Source organism: Paroedura picta, chromosome 10 (assembly GCF_049243985.1).
Source record: "Paroedura picta isolate Pp20150507F chromosome 10, Ppicta_v3.0, whole genome shotgun sequence".
In the NCBI taxonomy this organism is placed as follows: Eukaryota; Metazoa; Chordata; class Lepidosauria; order Squamata; family Gekkonidae; genus Paroedura; species Paroedura picta.
The window spans coordinates 36000043-36022591 of record NC_135378.1 but is presented as its reverse complement, the minus strand read 5'-3'; the positions used below and the strand labels follow the sequence as shown (position 1 = coordinate 36022591).

Genomic DNA, 22549 nt, shown 5'->3' with positions numbered 1-22549 from the left:
GTTAATGTCTACTATCCCTGTTTAACATCCTCTTCCTTGACTTATTCAAAAAGAGGGGAGACATTATAAAGTGCTTGACTGAATATTTAAAAGGCGTCATTTTTCCATGCAGTGTATCTGATGCTAGTGGGTAAGAAAGAAATGCATGATTAAAATCCAAGCAGGAAAGAGAATCAGCCATGCATATATAGCAGAAGTTTGTCTTCAAATTCACTGGTTTTGCAAATCTGATGTGGAGGCAAACTGTTGTAGCAGGCAATGAAATATCAAACAGTCACAGATTAATCTACCTTTTCTCTGCCATTAAGAGACAGACCGGACAGAATGTTATTCCATGCTGTATTTCATACAGGTAGGCTTTGGAAGAAAAGGTGGCAGCTGAAATGAAATGATATGCAGATGACCTTACATTACTTGCAGAAAGTAGTGAAAAGTTGAACTGATTAAGGTTAAGTGGAAAGTGCCAAAGTGGGATTACATCTGAATATGAAGAAGATAAAAGCTACTGGGAAATTACACAACTTTAAGTCTTACAGTGAGGAAACAGAAATGATTCAAGATTTCAGTTCCTTGGCTCAATCATCAACCAAAAGTAGACTTCAACGAAGAAACAAAATTAAGGAGATTGAGATTGGGAAAGGAAGCCATGAAGGAGCTAGAAAAAATGGATGTGTAAAGACAGAAGATTGAGACTGGGAAGGGCAGCCATGAAGAAGTCAGAAAAGATTCTGAAGATCTAAATCAAGATTATTGATGTTGTAGTATTTCTTATTACTATGTATGAATGTGAAAGTTGGGCAGTTAAGAAAACTGAAAGGGAGAAACTTAATTCATTAGAAATGTTGTGGTGAAAAAGTTTTATAGATACCATGGACCACCAATAGGATCAAGGCTCTAGATCAACTCAAGCCTGAATTCTCCCTCAAATCTAAAATTACTAAACTGAGGTTATCATACTTTGGTCACATTATAAGAAGAGAAAAAGGAGGACTGGCCCAAGGTCACCCAACAACCTTCAAAGGCAGAGTGTGACATTCTAACCATGCACCATTTTGATAGATTCCTGATACCTCCACTGCATGATAGGTTAATCCTGATACTTTTATTTAGCAGTGACTACATTCATACCTAGGATTACTAAATCCCTCAACTCTGAAACACTTCAACAGCACTACTTTCTGATGCTCAGGGCTGCCAACATCCAGGTGGGGCCTGCAGTTCTTCTGAAATTACAACCAATCTCCAGATTACCATCATCAGTTCCCCCAGAGAAAATGGAACCCTTGGAGAGGGGTCTCTAAGGTATACTACCTGCTGAGGTCCCTCTCTGTCCTCCAACCCCAAATTTCTAGGAATTTTGCAGCCCAGCTAATAAGCCTTTCTCCCGTTTATATGGAAAAAGCCATCCAGACAAGCCTGCAGACATATAGTGCATTGTTAGAGAAGACATATGAAGTTTACCAGGAACTAGGCTATTGAAAGTCTGAAAAATGTATTAGTGTAGCTAGGTCATAGTGGGCTAATTGGATTTCAAACATAATCTGAGTAGATTTTTAAGCCTTATGAAGGGAACAGATGTTTCATTCTGATAAACAGCAGTTTTGGAATCAGGTAACAGGACAGAAGAGAAAGATTACAAATGAGAGAAAACAAGAGATCTCAAATAGATTATTGGGGTAACAAACTTATAGAAAGCAATCCTGAACACATGTCCTAGAAAGTATGTCCCATTAGATCCCATAAGGCTTACTGCTGGGTAATTTTGTGAGGATTGCACTGCATGTTTGCGAAGAAGCCTAGTAAAATGTTCTAATTAAATTGTATTAATTGAATATCTTATGTGTGTTTTATGGTATCAAATAATAAAATATACCTTAGCACAGCTCTTTCCTTCTCTTCCTTTGTCTGTCTGTATACTAGCATTTGGGGCCATGAATGATGTCTGATGACCACTATGAGTGGATGGAGGGCAGAATGATATTGCCTTATCTCCTCAGATCTTAGAAGCTAAGCAGGGTCAGTACTTGGATGGGAAATCACCAAGTAAGGCTCTGCAGAGGAAGGCAATAGAAAAACCACCTCTGGTTCCCATTGCCTCGAAAGCCCCTTGCTGAGATGGCCATAAATTGGCTGTGACTTAACAGTACTTGATACATACACACCACTATGACCACAGAATTTAATGGGAAAGCCCACCTTCCTGCCTTTTGTCTCTTCCTTTTTTATTCCATACATCAGGGGTAGTCAAACTGTGGCCCTCCAGATGTCCATGGACTACAATTCCCAGAAGCCCCTGCCAGCATTTGCTGGCAGGGGCTTCTGGGAATTGTAGTCCATGGACATCTGGAGGGCCACAGTTTGACTACCCCTGCCATACATATACAGAGCTGAGCCACAGGGAAAGATGGATCCACTGGGAAATTTCTGGTCCCATCACTGCTACTGCCATCATTTCAGAATATATGCGAGAAAGGGGGGGGGGACACAACCCTGAGGCTTCACTGTCATTACAGGCAATTTTGGGCATAATAACGTATCATTGCAATTTGTTCAAAAGCAGACTATATCACCAAAGGGGGGAATGTTCTTACTTTTAACGTGTAAGTCCAAACCAATCATTATAACTGTGCTGCTCTTGTTTCTTAAGATAGTCATTTGACCTTAAAAATCAAAAACAAAAGACAGACCATGTTTCTTTCTCTGATTCTTTAGATAACCTTATTAAGGATTGCTTTCTATGCTCTAAGGCAGCTAGCTTGATGCTGTATATAGGTGACTTCAATAATGTGGGTTAATCTCTCTTAAACTACCATTCATCTTGATGACCAGAACACAAAATGTACAATCCCTGTTTCTTGAAGATTACCTGGAAGTAAGTACCCATTATGAAAGACCCAACACTGAATGGCATTCCTAATCAAGACTTCCTCCCTTGACCACAGAACAAAAGCCATTGACCTCTGTATTGATACTAGCTGAGAGGCACAGGCCCATTTTTTAACAGAGATGCTTCTTTTCCTAGCAGATGAACAACATCATGCAAAATGCAACCCAGAATTCAAGACTATAATAAGATCCCCCTGTGCAAAGGATGATGATGATGATGATGATGATTGGCTAAGAGCCCTAGCAAACAACACAGCCTTGCATCTGTTTAGTCCAGCCTTGTGCAGTATGGAATCTTATAGAAGACAACATAAGGCAAGGTGGGGGTGAGGGAAAATTGATTTGAAGAACATAAGTATTGCATATAATTATAAATCAAGTTATATAAAAATTAAATATAGCCTGAAAACTATGTAGCCTTCTGAAAGACACTTTTTAGTTGAATGATTTGGAAAGCTTTCCAAAGTAAACTGACAAAGTAAACTGACAGCACAGTCAGCATGAGATGTGGGCTGATGTGATCCCCCCACCCTTCCCACCCATGGTTTGACCTCCTTTCCCTCCTATACCTGCGCTAAGCACCCATCAGGGCTAATCTGACTTGTTTCCCCATCTTAACTACAGCTTGAAACTGGGATCTAGTGAGTGCTAATTTAAAATGTGAATAATATGATTAATCACCACATATATATTTAAACATTTACCAGTTCCACTTACAATATCTGATCTGAGGAAGGCAAAGAAAGGTGAACAATAAACACCATAAAATAAATAAATTAACTAACGTTCTTCTGTTCTTCTAAAATTATTCTAAAATCTTAAGATACAATGAGATGTTGCATTGTTCTTCTTCAGAATTCCAAAAATCGTGGATCATTTTTCCCCCTAGTGTCTGACGCTATAAATTACAGTTGCTTGAATGCATTTCTAAGTCATTGTGTTATCAATCTCTAAAGTCTCAAACATTGCTTCTGGGCACAACTACAGATTTACCCAAAATCTAAATCACAGAGAATTGGATCCAGCCAGCACTTCCACTCCTTCCCTCCAACCTAGCCACACCCAACTCTTCTTCTTCTTATATGCTAACTCTGGTTGAAACCTTGGAAATAGCTAAAGTCATTAGAAAGGAAGCTGAGAATCTATCCACCTATAAGAAGTTACACTAGGCAAGAGAGGACCCCCCCCCAGTCCAATGCCAAGCAAGAATGTTTGTCCTTCCATCTGTAGACATGCATGCAGGAGAGGATCTGTGCTTACCTTTTGAGCTGGTCATATCATCAGCTCACCAGAGTCTGCTACCGGAGGCTCCTTAAATGGAAATGCTTGGTCTTGACTTTCTGATCAGAGCATGCATTTACCCAATGACTAATAATGCCCCTTCACATAGTTTAACACTTCCCACAGTATGGAGGAGGGACATTGAGTAGATGCTTGAGCAAATAAGTAGATGCTTAAAGGAAACCAGTAAAAATATTCAGTATAGAATACATAAAAATGGAGATTGCTGAGAAACATACATGGTGACCTCCATCTTTTAAGCACTGCCTTGACAGGGTGTTCACATGAGGGCCCCAAAGTACATGGAAATATATAATCAAGTCCATTGTTACACAGATCAGTCTAGTATTCCCTGAGGTATAATGATGCATGAACATTCAATCATATCAAAAGCTCACCATTAATACACCAGCATTGGAGGCATATAAGCAGCAATTAGTCTAATGCTGTTAGAAAACCGTTCATCTTGCTGATGGTCAACTCCTGCTCCAGGGTAATGAGAGTAAGTGAAGTATGCATAATTATAGATAATTAAATTAAGACATATCTTATTTATCAATATTGCAAAACTCCCCAAATAATATACAGGGAACATTTACTTAGGCAAACAGTGCCATTCTAAGCAGAATTAACCCTTCTAAGGCTTTTGAAATCTGCTTAGGCTGGAACTGGAAGACTAATAATACTCAATACTTTACTATAGTTATAGTAGAATTCTCATTTTCTTCACAGAAACAGCAATGGCTGTGGGAAATTTCATTGGCCTGATTAAACAAAATCAGGACTACTTACAGCACCTTAAAATGATTGCCTAGAACCATTCCACTTCAAGTCCTGATAATTCTTTTGTTTCTGGGAAAACTTCTCACAGCTTTAATATATCAGGCATAGTTTCTTATAAAGTGAACAGGAACAAAAGAAATTGAAAATTTCACTGTCACACAAGTATATAATTAAAGTGTCTGGGGCATGATTCAGAGACAGTTAACTATTTTAAGTACTGTACTCCTGATCTGAACAGGGGATTTACAAATACTTAATTTGGGTTGTCCCATACGCTTTAACTTGTCCTGTATGCTAAAAATTATTTGGGAGGGTGCTAAATCACTTCCCTTTCACTTCCCTTAATTAATGAGTACACTAGTAATGTACATGAGTACATTAATGAGTACTTCTCTGTCTCACGACATGTGTTTGGATCCCATATAAAAACTCACAAAAGGAACTGGTGAAATGGGTCTACCCACCATCTGTATTCCAAAGCAGCCTCTAGTTTGTCCCAAACATTAGCCTTGAGAAGGAACCTGGGGAACAAGATGCACCATCAGTATAAGGGGCTCTAGTAAGGAGACGGAATTGGGCAAAATTGTCACCTCATGGCAGCTTGTCCTGATGAAGGGGGTAACTACATTTATCTGATTGGGCACCCTGACCTTCCAACTAGCAGGTTAATCCAGCTGCAGCCACATTGAGGGGCCCACTTCTGGTTGCAATGGGCTTTTTAAACAAACCTGGTTTGTTATAATAATAATATTTAATTTGTATACTGCTCCTCACCATATGGGCTTGGGGCAGTTCACAACAATTAAAACAAAGCTGTAACCTATCCAAGCAGTTGTTTGAGAAGAGACAGGTAGAAGCTGGATTCAGTCCCTTCCTCCTTTTCCTGTTAAACAGTTGATTGTTTAGCCTTCGATTTTTTAAAGTTTAGGAACTAGTCAGCAATTTCAGATAATCAGAAAATATATATTCCACTTACTATATAACCCATATAATAATGTTCTATAGTGATGCCAGCCTCTAGGTTGGACCTGAGGATCCCCAGTATTGCTGCTCATCTCCAGAAAACAGTGGCTTCCCCTGGAGAAATGGCTGCTTTGGAGGGTGGACTCCATAGCATTATACTCACTGAGATGAGATCCCTCCCTGCCCCTAAATTCTGCTCCCCTATGGCTTCACCCCCAATGTCTCCAGGCATTTCTCAACCCAGAGCTACCAACCCTAGTTTTCTAACACTGGGAGAAGAAACCGTATTATTATTTTCAGTGTATTAGCCATATTAGTAGCAGTATACTACTTAATGAAGCCAACTGAGGTGGAGGACCTGATCAGATAGGAAACTAAACCACAACAGCAGCAAAAGGTTACAGTGGAGCAGCTCAAACAAAACCTCAATACTCTGTAGCAATCCAAAAGCATCATATTGTATCAAATAATTCCTGGCTGACATTTTCAAGCCAGTTAGCCAAGTCATTTTATATTCAATAGAATGTAATGAGCAGAAGGGAGACGTCCTAAATGGTATCCCTGCACAATATCATAGAGAAGAACATATTTTAATAAGGTGACCTCTGCCCTCCCAGCCTCCTTACACCGATGGTGTTTCTTTTTGAGAAGAATCATGCAATGCTCTTGTGAGCAAGATTGCCAAATCCGATGCTTGGCAAGTTTTGTTAAGTGATGCCAAAGGAGGTACAAATCAAATACTTTGCCTAAAATGACTCTTAAAGAGAATTCCTTGGAGCTTTCTGCAGATGAATTAACAAGCAGTTGGTTATAGGGGGAGTTCTCCGTAGGCAGGGAGCTAATGAAATGTGACAGGTTGAATGGTGCAAAGAATGGCCTCTGCTGTCCAGTGACTGCAGAACAGAATCTGGATAAGGTAGAACGCTTTGTTTCTAAAGTACAGGACAAGAGTCCTCCCACCTTTTCGAACTTGTGGCTGCTTTGGTAATTCTGGCACAGTGTGATGGGTGCAATCACAAAATGGCTGCTGTGAGAGGCAGAGCCCACCACAAAATGTCATGGTGAAGTTATGCATAGTGCTAATAGTGACTCTTCAATACTTGAGGCAGAAGCTTTGTTTGACAAGAATGAGCTTCCCATTTTAAAATTTAACTTACCTTCAGTCATGCAGCGAAGAGGCTTGTGCTGTGATGGTGGCTGCTGTCAGGGCAATATTTCTGAAAGACCACACAGTCTTTTTCCTTTCCTTTCCTTTCCGATGGCTGGTCAAAATCCCCCCTGTGCAAAAACTCCATCTAGACCTGCCCACTTGTTCCAAACACTTTGCGCGCAGCAATGGTATTTTCGGGTATTGAATGGCCCCTCTTAATCCGAGGCCCTGAGATGGAGCTTACATAGCTCTGCTTTTGATTTCCATTGGGCACAGCTGCAATTTCAGGAGATATATATCCCATGTCCTGTACCAAAATGGTAACAGACACCACAAATCCAACTTTTTAAGAAGATTTGTTTTTTATAACCTTCTTGTCACTGCCCAAAGGAGTCTCAAAGTAACTTACAATTGCATTCCCTTCCCCTACTCTGTGAGGTAGGTGAGGCTGTCCAAGCAGCACTATCAGGGCTGTGATAGCCCAAAGTCACCCAACTGGCTGCATGGGGAACAGCAGGGAATCAAACCTGTCTACCAGATTAGAAGTTGGAGCTCCTAATTGCTACACCAAGAAAAGCCCAAGGCTAGACAGGAAAGCAAGCAAGTGCATGCATAACAAAGACGGCTTGTGTCATATGGAGGACATCTGCAGATACCAGCAACTCCGTTTGAGTGGGGCTGCTACTGACACCCCTCAGGACTCATAACGTAGCTTTGAAACTTGAGAAGATGGCACAAGCCATTTGTTTCTTAAAGTCCTTCTCTTCCCATCTAACCTTGTGATCCTCTAGGTAGATGTATGGTGTCCATTAGCATAAAGATGACTAAAAAGGCCTGTCCAGAGGGGAGAAAACAGATCAATATCTGCCATAATTTGAAAGAGGATTATGTACTATAGGTGGATTATTTAGCTGCTACTCTTAATAGTCTTTCCCATTCCCCTCATCTTAGCCTAATATGATACAGTGATTTTTGCAGTTAATGGATTCATCTTTGAATGACCCTTGTGAATCCCATCCTTTCTATTATGCACCAACATTTTTATTTGGAAAGGAAGTGTAGCCCATTTACAGTATGCCTTAAGGTCTCAGCAATTAGTGAAGTGTGATTGGCCAATAGCATTAAATCTCCTGAACAATTTTTATGCATTTTAGGTTTTCTATGTTCCTACTAATAACCATAATATAATTGACAATGTCAGTATCAGTGTCAAGGAAAAAACTGAGGAATTTGAGGGCAAATCATCTTTTAAAACGTCAGTATCAGGTGCTAATATGCCCTCTTTCAGTTCTGCAACCTTTTTCATTATTAATGGACATGGGCAAAATAGTCATCTTATTTGCGCTGTTTACTAATGGGTTGTAAAGCACTAACTTAAAACTTATACTTTACACTAAAACTACTAATGCCTCCTGAAAGGCTCTAGAAACTAATGGGGAACTTAGAGGTTAAACAAAACACTAATAGGGTAAAATAGCAAAACAACCCCAAACAAATCTTTGCAGATCACAGACAAAACGCAACACAGGAAATCCCTTTGTCTTTCCCTCCCTTCCACATCTAGATAAAAGCCCAATTAAAATAAAGGACTAGGAAGATAAGGTAAAAAGACCCAGAGATAATAAAATAAAAAGCTCTGTAAGCAGAACATAGCAGCATCTTCCTCATTCCAAACAATAACCAAAAGCAGAAGGGGTTACTTGAAATGTACTTTGTACATAACTGCTCCCAAATCACCATGTAACATTTTTAAAAATCTTACCTATTCATTAAGAAGTTTATACCTTATTTTAAATATCCTGCTTATGAGAATCTTATCAAAAATATCAAAGTCCTTAAGAGTATTTTATTTGTTTATATGTGCCCAGGTAGTGGATGGATAAATAATTATTTTATGTATTTAATTAGGAAAAGACCCATTGATCTACACAGTGGTCTTCATTCATTTCAGAATATCCCCTTAACTTGTTTTATAGTCACTCCTGATTATTTTGAACAGTCAAGAGTAAAAAATGTTATTTTGGTTAAAATTTTATCCAGAACAAAAGACAGGGGAACTAACTCTCTGTGAATCCACTTCAATTACACAGGAGTTCCAGATTAAGAATATTTCTGGTTTAATAATGCGTCAGAATAATTTGGAAGATCTGATTTTAAACTTTCAAGTAAGTAGTAGAATGATTTTCCAATCCAACTACAACTGGTAACCCTCAATAGTGACATGACAATGCTGGCATCCCCATAATCTTATGCTAGTGTGGAGTCCCTCATGAGGAACAGAACGAGACTTAATTCTGATTGCAGGCAGCTATCCCATGCCATTGTTCCTTCTTACTTCTGAGATCCCAACGGCATGACAGATTTCACTTCTGTTGTCCCCCTCTAAACCCCCCCCCATACCCACAGTCCTGTTATCCAGAAGTGAACTGGGATTTCTGTGCTGGTGAAATCTTGACTCCACTACCCTTCCTTGAAAGACCAATGTTTGCAGGCAGCTTCCATCAGGAATTTGTAAAAAAAAAAAAATCAATATTTTAAGAACCCTTGGAAAGAACGAAGATGAAGACACCAAGGCAGAGAACTGTAGTTCCAGTCCACTTCAAGAGACTGGCTTGATTAAAGTCAGAAGAGACTGATTGTGAAATCCCTGGTCTGCTTAGGCAAAATAGGGCTGAACTATTTAACTAATTAAAAGAGCTGTTTTTTATTCCCTGCTTTTCACTACCCAAAGGAGTCTCAAAACAGCTTATGAACACTGTTCCTCTCCCCACAACAGACATCCTGTAAAGTAGGTGGGGCTGAGAGTTCTAAGAGAACTGTGACTGGCCCAAGGTCACCCAACTGCTGCATGTGAAGGAATGGGTAATGAAACCTGGTTCTCCAGATTGGTCAGCCAATCTTTACCACTACATCGCACTGGCTCTCACATTATTACATTATTGCCTGGTATACCTTGACATTTCAGACATAAAGGCTAAGTGAAGTTTGCTTATTCTTAATCTCATTAATATAAATGTCATAAAGTGGGATCAAACTGGCTAAAGGCATTAACTCAATTGAACTCCTTCAAGTCTTTCACTTAAGAAAGATATTTTTGAAATATCTCTTTGAGTTTTGATTTAAGTAGAGAACTAAATTCCTAGATGTGTGTTTGATCCAGATTAGAATCATGATATATTGAGGGGGTCGGTGTTACGTCATCCACATGACCCCTGTGATTGGCCCTTTCTACCAACCGAAATGACCCCTATAGCCTCTTATGATTTACTCATTTTATGATTTTGGAGAACCAGGTTTGTTTAGAACTGTTTGTTTAGAACCCTCAGTTGCAAGATATTCTTAGGGTAGCAAGTGGAACGACTTTGGGGTCACTGCTGTGAGGTAAATTTTGTGGTATACAAAATAAGAACACGGAGATCACTGATGAAGAAGTTGTATGCAAATAACAAAGATTTATTTATTTACAGGCTAGTTTAAAAGAACATATAGACAGGCCAGGTCTTCAGATAGTTAAAGAAGAAACCTGCCTAAGGCACATTAATTTAAGTTAGTTACAAATAGGCTTTAGTTGACTAGCCTTGGGTTGCAGTCTTCCACACACACAGGATTCCACACCCACACTAGAAGGTCCTTTCCATGAGTCAGACTAAATGGTCCAAGATCTGCTCATCACCAGAGAGAGGCATCACAACTGGGTACACTCTCCTCTTCCAGAGGTAAAAACCAATAAGCAGAGCAACCCATTTGCTCTCTTGCTTAAGCAGACAAAACATTCACCCCTGCTATGCTTCCCTCCCAACATTCCACCCCCTCCCCTTAAAAGATGCTGAAGCAACACTCCCACAGGCTCAGGGATAAGAAGAGTGGCTGCTTTTCCTTTTGGAGGCAGGACTGCCTTTGGTCTGTCATGACATGATGTCACATGATGGTTGGGAACCCAGAAGTGACACTGTGCTTCCCTTGGAATCTCCTGAAGCTCTACGATAAAACCACAGACTTTCTTGCAATTCCTAAAAAAGTCAAATGTCCAGGGGAAACCGGTAAATGATGACACACTGTTATCCCAACAGCATTTGGTTTATTTATTTTCCACTGTCTACTAGTCAGAGCAGCTGTGAGAAGAGACACTTTTCAGTAATAAGCCTGCTAATCCTACTTCAATCCCCTGCCACCTTCCTGACCTGAAGCAGCTCCATGAACAAGCTGTTAGAGCTGTGTAGTGACAGGATACTGCATACTCATGGGCAACATGTCCCTACTGGGGTGAACAGAGATTCTCTGGAACTGTTTCACATTACAAAAACTGAAGAAAGGGAAACTGGAGAGCACTCTATTATACACTGTGGTTTCTATCCGAATGGGGCTGAGGACAGAACTCCCAGCACACAGCTTGCTGATCCAATCTGGAATGGTCAAGAGGAAAATGTATCCCATTATTAGGCCCTAAGTGAACACACACAGGTAAATCACTGTGAATCATAACCAACGTCCACCCATTTACACCCTAAAGCATATTTTTGCATATATACAAAAAACTGAGCAAACAGAAGGGCAGAAGGATCAACAATAAATGTCTCTATATAATAAAAATACAATATTTGTAAAAAAAAAAAGAAGAAGAAAATCGTTCCCTGTGCCCTATAAATTCATGCAAGTACAAAACAACCAAGCTGAGACGATCAGCACTACCACAGAGTATAAAGGTCATAAAGAAGGAAGAACCTGCCAAGGAGTATATAATTTTCCCTCTCAGCTGAAAAAAAGCAAAATTTATACTGCCCATGAAAGGAGAGCCCAGCAGCCACAGGTGCACTGCTAACATTTCTATTATTAAAATATTCCATAACGGTCATTATCTAGAAAGTATTTTTGAAGCAGAACATCAAAGGGATAAAGGGTAACAAGATTGCAGCCCAGCAAAAGAGGAAGAAAAGAAGGTAGATAGACCTTCCTTCAGTACAGCCAACAATTCATCTTGTGATCAGTTCAGAAATCAAGACACATTTCATATGTACATTGTCATAGGACCATGTTATATTTAATTGCTTGTACATTAGGAAGTCTATTGTAGCCTATAGCGATGGATTGAAATGTTAGGAAGAACAGGAGATGCAAAATTAAGCATAAAGTGGTGCTTAATGTGCTTTGGGCCCCATTTTTGTCTTCAGCTGAAGAACTCTGACAAATCTAGCGGATGTTTCCACCATCACGCCTGTTGCATACAATGTGCTTACCATTTTTGCTACCGGATATTTGTAAGACTGAAATAGCAATGTTTATTGCCATCCCATTGTCCATTCATTTTCCATCAGATCCTGAGTTTGTGTGTTATTAGATGGTCTTGTTAAGAGTGCAACTGAGCTCCCAATGCTCTAGATGTTTATGTATCTTCCATGCTGCCTTGGGGCTTCCGGAAGGGGTTCGAGCGATACCTGTAACAAGACAAGAGCTTTCTTATTTCAAAGTTCAGAACAGCAACATTTAAAAAAAAAACAGACAACGAAAAATATTGACAGAAACCAATTTGTTCAATTTTAAAACAAACCATCAAGAACAGACTGGCAGACTGATTACCAGAAGAGCATTCTTACCTTGCATTCTGGTATTTGTCTGTTAACAAATACCTATGCAAAGAGAACAGAAGACTTTCCATCAGTCAGATTACTGCATTACTACTCCAAATAAAATATTTCACACAAAAACAAGACCTAATTCTACAAGCCCAGAAGATCAAGGATGTTGTTAGGGGCTTGACTGTATAGGTTGTATGTCTGAAATTACTTATATGGACTTTCAAATAATCAAAAATCAGTGAGAGCCAAACTACACAGTCAGTGGACTGACATGATGGAGTCCCCAGTAGATGTGCAGATGGGTACATAAATGCTCCACGGTCCCTGCATATAAAAAACTAGCATGTTATAAGAAGACCCACTAGTGCTCTATGGCAGTGGTCCCCAACCTTTTTATCACCGGGGACCACTCAACGGCGGGGACCACTCACCGGGGACCACTCAACGCCTTTTACTGAGGCCTGTTGGAGGGGGGGTAGTTTACTCCTCTACTCTCAACCACTGCCCTAGCACTCTCTGATCACTATGGTAATGTTTAAGATAGTCCCATCTGGGGGTGATGGGAGACAATGACACCCGAAGTGTAAAGGGCCGGGGGGATGAAGTAAAGGGCCAGGGGGGGGGAGAAGGCGTCCTTCAGGGCCCACCTCCAATTAGTCGAAGGACCACATGTGGTCTGCGGCCCACAGGTTGGGGATCGCTACTCTATGGGAGAGAACTGAGGTCCTGTTCCTTGTGCACAGTAAACTCTCTTTCCCTGTCAGCCTCTTCTACACTAAGTATCTGCAGAACACTAACCACCATCAGCCCTAACCAGGGTCAGAAACAGATCTGCAAGCCCTGACTAAGAGAAGACATCTGTTACTGCTGATCAACTGACAGTGAAGAAAGTATTGCTAAACCATAGTTAAGGTAGGCATTTGAAGGTGAGAAAAAAGGAGGAAATGCAACGGGTGCAGGATTTCGACATCAGGAGTCAGAGTAACTTTTGCACAACACCATATTAAGGTGTGACTCAAATGAAGATTAATAAACCTATACATCCAAAAGACTTTCCTTTCCTTTGCTATTCTTGCATTTTTTCATGTTTTGTTTGATAACTTTTGTCTTGTTTTGCCAGGAACAGCTTAAATCCAGCAATATGCATATTTAAGAAATAATTCAGAAGATATAAGTGCTGCCAATAAAGAACACAGAGCTGCCTGAATGTTAATAGCCCAATTTTGCATTCTGTACTAGCAACAATAACACCACAACACAATGAGACTTTTAAGCAAGCATCAATCTATGAAATTGGGGTCTCCAACTCTTACTTTAAGAATGCAAAGTTTCTGTTTCTTAGTGTCTTCTCTAATTTATTCCAATATTAAAACCAGACTTGAAAACTATTTTTTCCTTTTTGTGACACATCACAAAATAAACATTTTTGCATAACATCTCAGCTAGATATCATAAGGGTTTTGACTCTGCATTCTGATTAAGCACTTTAAAATTTGCAGTTCCACAGAACATTTACAACTGTTCAGTTCCCTTGTTCTTGATGTATTGTTTTCTTTGCACAAATAGCACTGAAGGCATAAGGATGTGATCAATGAGAGAAACATTTTAATATATCTAGCATGCTTTTTCAAAGCCAGAGACATCTAAAGCCAACCTTGATTTCAAAGGGTAATATTGTGCTCTACCCTCCTGAAAGACTGCACAACGCCAGAACCCACCAAACAGAAGGCAGCCTCAAACCCTTGCATTGAGCCTTGCAGACAGGGCTTGACCTCCAGCTCCCCCACCTTTGCAGTCCTGAGCAGGAAGGTGGCCTGAAAGACTGCATATCCCTTAGAAAGTTAAAATAAGTAGCTGAAGATCTATGTTAAACCTGATGGGTCACAATACCTTCTGGGTCATGTCCCCCCCCCTTTTAACCTCTCAATCTGATCCTGATTCTGGCAAATCACTGTAAAACACGGAATCAATCCTATGGCTAAACAAGGATTAAGTAACCATACACACTAAACCCCCTCCCTTTTTTTTTTTTTTTGCTGTATAGCTTAATAATGATAGCAGTACCAAAGCTTTTTCTTCCTGCAAAACTTCATTCCCACTAACCCTACTTTAATTTCTTATTAGCCTGTTTTCCAGACCATTTGTTTCCAAATGTGTTCTGGGGGGAAATCCTCAACACCACATCACAAATTGTACACACAGGTTGATATACCAACATCTCAGGGCTTCACCAATATCACGTCTGTGTGACAAGCACATACATAACATGGGATATGCTCAGTTAGGTCTGTTCCGCCATGTCTGACTGAGGAGTGCTGATACAAGAAGCCAAAAACAAGCCTATGTTTATTTGTCACATGTGACCATGTATGCACTGCATAATTTCCTCACAAGGGAATGTTTGTGGTGCAGAAAAATGGTCATGTATTCTTCTTGTGTGCTGGCCCTCAGTTTTTGGCTCAGTTAGAAGTAATGTAGGAGACGAGGAAAATAGAAGGTCACATAACTGCAAAAGTTATAACAGGCGAGGCCAAAAAAATAGCCAAGCACTGAATTTTTAGGGGCTGCTCCCTTTCATGATGGAGTTCCATAGGCTTACAGTCTAATTTGCAGTACAACCCAAACCCTTTAAGAGCAGTTCAGAGTTACAGAATACATTTCTTTAGGTGTTCCTACTATATTACCTATAACCCCAAGACAGACGACACACAGGGGATCTCTCACACACCAGCTTTGACCACTTCTCGTCCTTATTTATAACTGTGCTGCCGGAACCCAAATAAAGCTGCTTCATGGGACATCCCTAAGTTAAGTCAGAAGTGGGGAAAATATATCAAAAATATAATAAGGATGCTTCCAAAGCTTCCAACAGACATGAGTCTCTGGTCTTCAGCACTAATTACCCTTCAGAAGGATGCTTAATAAAAGTGACAGCACAAAGCTATAAAACTTTAAATTAGAAGTACCCATCGTGTTTGCGAGATACAACATTCTGACCATAGATATTTTGAGGCTCTCTAATAATGAAGCTTCCTTGACAAGAGACATCAACCTACAGGTGTCTGTCAAGTGAAGGTTGTTATACTCAGTACTGCATACTGTTATTCTGTATCCTAAGGCTGCAAAGTCAGCCTTTCTCCAATTCAGCTTCTTCTTCAGCTGAAGAGCCACTTAAGTTGTACAAAGTCTACTTACTCCAAAGGGAATCTTCCCACTTTGCTGAGCACAATAAAATCAGAGTCCAGTAGCACTTTTAAGACCAACCAAGATTTATTCAAGGCATGAGGTTTTGAATGCAAGCACTCTTCCTCAGACTACGAACTGACCATCATGACAGTGGGAATATATAAGCAAAAGTTAATCCTGTTACATTAGTAAACTGTGTCACAGCATCCAAATACAGCCATATAATACAGACAACTGTAATTCACCCCCTAAAATCCTTATGCCTTCTATGTACCTATGACAATTTACAGAAAAGTTAAATCCCATATAGGACAACATTTAGACTTTCAACCCTGATCCATCCCGAGAGCCAGTGCAGTACAGTGGTTAGTGTTAGCGGTTAATATTGGACTAGGATTCTGGAGACGCAGGTTCGAATCCCCACTCTGCCATGGAAGCTTGCTGGGTGACCTTGGGACACCCCAGCCTAACCTATCTCACAGGGTTGTTGTGAGTATACAATGGAGAAAGAAAGAATGATGTAAGCCACGAGGAGTCTCCACTGCCTGGGGAGTAAAGTCAGGTCGAAATGAAATAAATGAATTCCTTCCACAAATGGAAGCATTTGCCACCCCAAAGGGCTGCCCCAGGCATTTCGATGCAATGTCTATGCACATCGCTTTGTGCCTTCTGTGCAGCTCTGCTCTCTAACTTGAACAGAACAAGGCAGCCCATGAATGCAAGGCCTCTCCATATATATATCAGGATCAGGACGTTGAGAGCATGCAAGTGCAGCTAGGATTGCAGTTCCCTAGCTGTCCTAGCATCAGGGACTGAACTTTTCTACCAGAAGATGTAAAATCCTAAAAATAAATAAATAAATAAAAATCAGATGAAACTTATTATGGTCAAGCACATTTAATAAAAAGGTCCTACCAGTAGCATCCCCAGCTCCTGTGCCCAGAAGAGCATCTATCGAAGCCATGTGTGTGACTAGGAAGGGACCCTTGGAATGAGATACTCCTCTCTTGCGTTGAGAACCATGGCTCTCACTAACCTTCTGACTGCCAAACAGAAGGTGCCATTTCTTGCAAGGGTCTTTTAAAGGCCATCCTACTGTGTACAAGTCTTTGGTTTTTCATCACCATTAAGAAGTCCAATAATCCATTATGAAGTTGTCTTCCAATCATTTTCGCAAAAAGGCACATGAGGGTCTCCTTGTTCACCACCACCAGATCCACTTCTTCTGGCAAAATGATCTTCTGTTGTATATTATTTTCTTCAGGAGGCCTTTTCCATTCCTCCCTCACCTAATCCAGGCAAACTTTCCAGCCAGTGTCCAAAAGAAATGCTACCAGATGACCATGTTAATATACAAGGCTCCACCGTGACTTTGCAAACAGTTGTATTTTGTCTTAAACTGAACAAGCTAATATACATGTATAATGTATAAATAGTTATGATTAAGAAACTTTGCTCTGTCTCTCTCTCTCACACACAAAAACAATGATAATGGCCAATCTCAATTACCTTTTCATAGGTGTGAAATTTCATTAATGTTGACAGTCCATGGGTTGGATCCAACCAGCTTTCCCACTGTTGAAAAAGGGAGAAGGGGCCCACTTTGATCACCAAAAAGGCTACAGAGGAGATGACAGGATCCAAATGGACAAAAGCCACATGGGAAGCACGTAAGGACAGGAATCATAGGCGGTTGAGCCAGAAAATCGAGGAATCCAACCCTTATTCCCATTTTCAATGTTTGACTATTGAAAACATTTTTAATAATAAAGTGCAGCTTTGGTTTCATAAAGAAGTTTAACCACTTGGAAAACTTCCTGCATCATCTTACTATACTAAGTTTATCTTAAAAAATGATATTGGGGCAAAAAGTCCTACTCTATCAGTTAGCGTGTTCATTGGGATAGCTAGCTACATGTCTGTCCTAAAACTTGACAAATGATACTTCCAAACTGCAGGAATTTGTGTTTTCCCTAACGGTACCCAATTACTAAATTAGTACAACTCCTCCCCACCCTCTATTTCAGCTGTGAGAATTATATGAAAGGAACAAGGGAAAGGGAGGAGACTGAGGAACGAAGGACACATGATAACAACAGAACACTGCAAAGGAATCCCAGTGCTCTACATGGCAGATCTGCTCCCTGAACAATGAAAGTAGTTTCTAGGCAAGTAGGAGTCCCTAGAAGGAGTCCCCCATTCAGGATCTATGGCTTCGAGGAAGAAAGTACTACTCAAATCAGGATACTGACATTCAAAAGCCCAAAGAATAATCTAATTTACCAAGATCCACAAGACATGGCTGCCAATGTATTCAGGTCACTGGTCTGTCTAGTTCACAACTGTTATCTGATATCTTCACCGCAGAGTCAGGATTGGAACCCAGGACTTCCTACTTGTCACTAAACTATGGGCTTCCAGTAAGGGAGATGCTTGAGTGAGTAAATCTATAAAACCAATAGGGGGATGTAGGTAGCTTGTATTTTATAAACCTCCACATGCATTAACCAATTTCACTAAGGCCCTTGTTATGTTTTTAGAGAGAGAGAAATGAAACAATTTCAGGTAGGAAACAACATACAGTGCACTTCACATTTTCACACATGATAATCCCAGAGGCTGTTCCCCCCACTGTATTTACATATTTTCCAAAACTGCAAACCACCACATATCTCCTGCCTGCGTCCCGCTGATGCTGCATTACCCATATGAGGAGCCGTACCGCAGTGTGTGTTGATTTCCTACATGGAAATACTTCCATGAAGTGAAGACATTTACATATCCAGCATCGTTGAGAAAATTACAAGTGAACCAACTTCCTCCCTCCAAAAGGAAAACACTTATTGTGTTTCTTACTTCTAGAGAAATAACTTAAAACAGAATTGCTGCAAAACAGAAAGTCTTTGGAACCTGTGTTTCTCCAAGTATTGAGCAGATGATATCTCAAATGACGTGTAATTATATAACAAACATTCCCTTCATGCTGGAATGTGCATGAATGAGATTTATTCTAGGACTGCTCAGAATCTTGAATGTGACACGGGGCACATCTCAGCTGGATGCAAATAGTGGCTTTTCAGAATTGTCCTCAGGATCTAAGTCCGGTTGTTTTACCAAATTTTAACAGCACAACCCTAAACAGATTCCCTACACTCTTCTAATCTCACTGACTTCAACAGACTTTGAAGGGGGTATTTAGGACTGGACTCTAAAGCACCACAGTTGCCAGGAGAGCCAAGGTCTCAATACAGTAGCCATACATTTTAAAAATTCCTGCAAGCCTCTCCTTCTTACACAATACCATAGCTGGAGTGGAAGACGCTCTGAGTTGGTGATGCAATGTCTCTCCCCCCCCCCCCCCCCGCTCTCCCCAGAATGGAAGTGTTAAAATGTTTACAGGAACTTAGTTTGAAAGGGTAACACAGAATTACGGGAAAACCAACACACCAAGCATCGGATCTGCTCTCCAGAGAAGACCACAACTCGAAAACGACAAAAATCTATGTAGCTCCCAAGTGTCCCCCAGTGAGTCAGTGGTCGAGGAGAACTGAAGCGCACCGAGTTTGCCATCAACCCGTTTTCCAGGCAGCCCGGCGCAGTTCCGCCCCGCGCGCCCTCCCACTCCCTCCCCAAGGCCAGCCTGGGCTGCCAGCCCCGCCGGGCGGCCGGGAAAGAGCGCGCGGAGGAGCCACTCACTCCGAGCACTGCCCAAGAGCGGCCGCCGGAGAAGCCCCCGGAGGCGCCTCCCGCTGCCCGTCGGGCCGTCCTAGCCGTCCCAGCCTGCCCGCCGCCGCCGCCGCTCACCGGCGTTCCTCAGCTTCTTGTTGCGGCAGACGGAGAGGATGACGAGCAGGTTGCCCAGGACGTCCACCACGATGGTGAAGATGAGGATGGCGGCCAGGGTGGACGCCACCCACGGGGGCCGCTCCGAGGCCGCGCCGCTCCAGTTGCCTCCGCGCATGCCGCTCAGCGGGCCGCCATCCCCGCAGAGCCCGCGGCCCACCGGCAGGGGCGGCCCACAAGCCCCTCCTTCTCGCCCGCCGACTTCGCAGCCGGCCTCCCCCCCGCCCTGCGCGCGAACGCCGCCTGTCCCGTCCGCCGCCGCCGCCTGCTTTTATAGCCTCGCCGCCCGCCCCCCCCCCCCCTCCCTTGCAGGCCGGCCAGCCAGCCGCTCCTCGCCGCCTCCGCCCCGTCCCCAACCAGTAGCAGCCCCTCCCCTGCCCTCCCCTCCCCTGCTGCCTCCAGGTGACAGGTGGCGTCGGCGCCGGGCCGGGCCCCCCTCTCCCCGGACACGTGCGCGGCCAGCGGTCGCCCTTCCCGCCGCGTGGCAACAGCGCCGCCCGCAGAAGGACTGGCGAACTCCCCAGCCTTCCGTGGTTTCATTCATTCATAAAACCGGCTGCTTCGGGAGGCTGGAGGCCCCCAGCAAGAGTCCCTGCGGAGGGGGAAGAGGAGGGCTGCTTTTGCACTGGGCTTTGGGTTCAGGACGCTTGTTTCGCTGGCGGGTTGGACGAAAGGCGGGATTGAAATGCAGTCTTACCCGGCCCGTCCTGGGCAAGCTGTTTTGCGCGTAGTTCGTTATTTGCGGCGGGGAGCGACTTCACGGCTCGAATCCAGCAAAGGAGCACGTGCGTTGGCTCCCAGGAGACGAGTGAGGGGCAGAGGAAGAAGGTTGGGAGAGATCCAAGATGGCCTCGCCTCTTCCCCCCCACCCCATGTCGATTTACTGGCAGGTCAGACCCTGATCCAAATAGATCACTCCTTTTCTTCCCTGCCTGGGAGATCTCAAGTCCTTTGGGAGTATTTTCCATAGCAGTAATGCCAGGCTCTAGGTGAGCCCTGGGGAACTTCCAGAATTACAGCTTGCGTCCAGACAACAGAGATCAGAGTCCCTGGAGATGATGGATGATTTAGAGGGTGAACTCTATGGCACAGAACCCCACTGAGGTCCCTGGCCTCCCTAGTCTCCATCCCCAAATCTTCCGGAGTTTCCCAACCTGGATCTGGTAACCCCAGGCCTCCCAATCACCAAAGCACTGCAATAGCAAGACCCAGAAATAATTTCCAGCCCTGGCCCATGGTGTCCTTGTGGGGGAGGAGGTGTCATTCTGCAAACTCCATGTTTGTTCCTGATGGCTTCACTTCACGTGGGTAGCTAGCTGCAGAAGAAAACAATTGCATAAAAGTGCTGTGGCAAGGCATTGTTTTCTAATTCTATTTAGGAAATGTATATGTCACTTTCCAGAGACCTGCTCAAGGTATCTTGTAACCAAGAAAACAAAACTATTAAAACATGACCATGAAAAAGAAAAACAGGCCAGCATCACTGAAACAAGCCAAGGCATAACTATAGCATAAAATGGACACGAACAGCCAAAAATGATGCCTAAAATCTTAGAAAGGACTGTGACCTTGTCCTTTCAGAATACACAATATATTCACTGGCAAAATAAACAACAGATTGACAAAAACTGATGCAGTAAAAGACAGTTTCTTATCTACAAGCTACTCATGTCATGCACTACTAAGGAAGATGAGAAAAGAAATTTTCTGTATCAGATTGATCAGGGAAAATGTTCTTATTTCCATGAACTGGCAATCAAGATCCATGAATCAAAGAATTCATTTCTATTGTTCTCAATCCTGTTTCATATGCAATGTTTGGCCATGGGCCAGGGTAGATGATATTAAAAAAAAAACAAATGGGATAAAATGGTGGTTTTTACATTTGGTTGACCACCATTCTGCTTTGCATGTTCTTTGTTAGTTGTGGTATTTCTTTGCCTCATGTTGTCCTCATTGCAGCTTCCCATAAAAACTTCTCAATGCAAACAGAGAAGCTGCATTTTATTCCTCACTTCTCTTGGAATATTTGCTGGCTTCATTTATCAAGATGCCTCCCCTTGAGGAGGATCACAGCATAGAGTCCTAGAGTTGGAAAGTCCTCCAAGGTCACCTAGTCCAATCCCTGCAGAATGCAAGAAATTCACAACTACCTGCCCACCCACAGTGACCCCAATTCCATGCCCAGATAATGCCCACCAGAATCATAGCTCTTTTTTAGCATATTCCCTGAGCATGTACAGAGAGATTTTCTCTAACTGCTAAGCACCTGTGGCCATTGCAGACAGATCTGGTAACTGGGCTCTTGTTAAGGAATCTTTGGCAGTGCTGCATTTCAGCACTTTTCCTTTGGCTTGGAAACCCATAATTCCAATTAATTATATTTTTGTCTCATATAAACTGCTGTGCAAAAAATAGAGTAAGTTCCAACAAGACTACAACTGTGAACTTATTCTTGGTGAACCCAAAATCTCTAGGAATAGATGGTAATTAAGAGACCCAACTTGGTTGCAGTTTTCCCCACAGCCTCAGTTCCACTCGGCTTTCTACCAGTTGCCCTCCAGGCTTTTGAGCTGATGCAGCACCTAAATCAATTGAACTGGATTTCTTAGTTACTGTTTAGGCTCAAGATCACAGGAATGTCCACTTAAACCAGTCACTTTGTAACAGCACAAATCTGGCACTTTTCACAGCTGCTCTTCAGAGTCTATTTCTTCTCCCTAGAAATGCATATGATTCATTCTTGAAAGTAAGAATGTATTAAGTCAGCGGGTGTTCTGGTTTTGGGTTTCAGTTCTCTGCTGGAAACATGCATAGAGACAGACAAGCTGGCTGGATGGCAGGAAATGCCAGCATCCTAGGGAAAGAACACCAAAGTGAATGG

The 22549-nt window shown here is 42.1% G+C and overlaps 1 protein-coding gene across 3 annotated transcripts in view; it reads right to left on the bottom strand.

Moving 5' to 3' along the window:
- Positions 1-20425, bottom strand: part of MTNR1A (melatonin receptor 1A) — a 37227-nt gene extending 16802 nt beyond the window's left edge. The window contains exons 1-2 of one of the 3 annotated variants that reach the window (XM_077302156.1): positions 20363-20425; positions 12298-12495 (exon numbers count right to left, since the gene is read on the bottom strand). In XM_077302156.1, the coding sequence (XP_077158271.1) occupies positions 12298-12361 (64 nt within the window). In that variant the 5' untranslated portion in view covers positions 12362-12495; positions 20363-20425. Of the gene's footprint in view, positions 1-12297; positions 12496-16737; positions 17309-19626; positions 19786-20362 lie in introns of those variants that run through there. The other 2 variants (XM_077302154.1, XM_077302155.1) reach the window with 2 other exon arrangements.
- Between the last annotated feature and the right edge of the window lie 2124 nt (positions 20426-22549).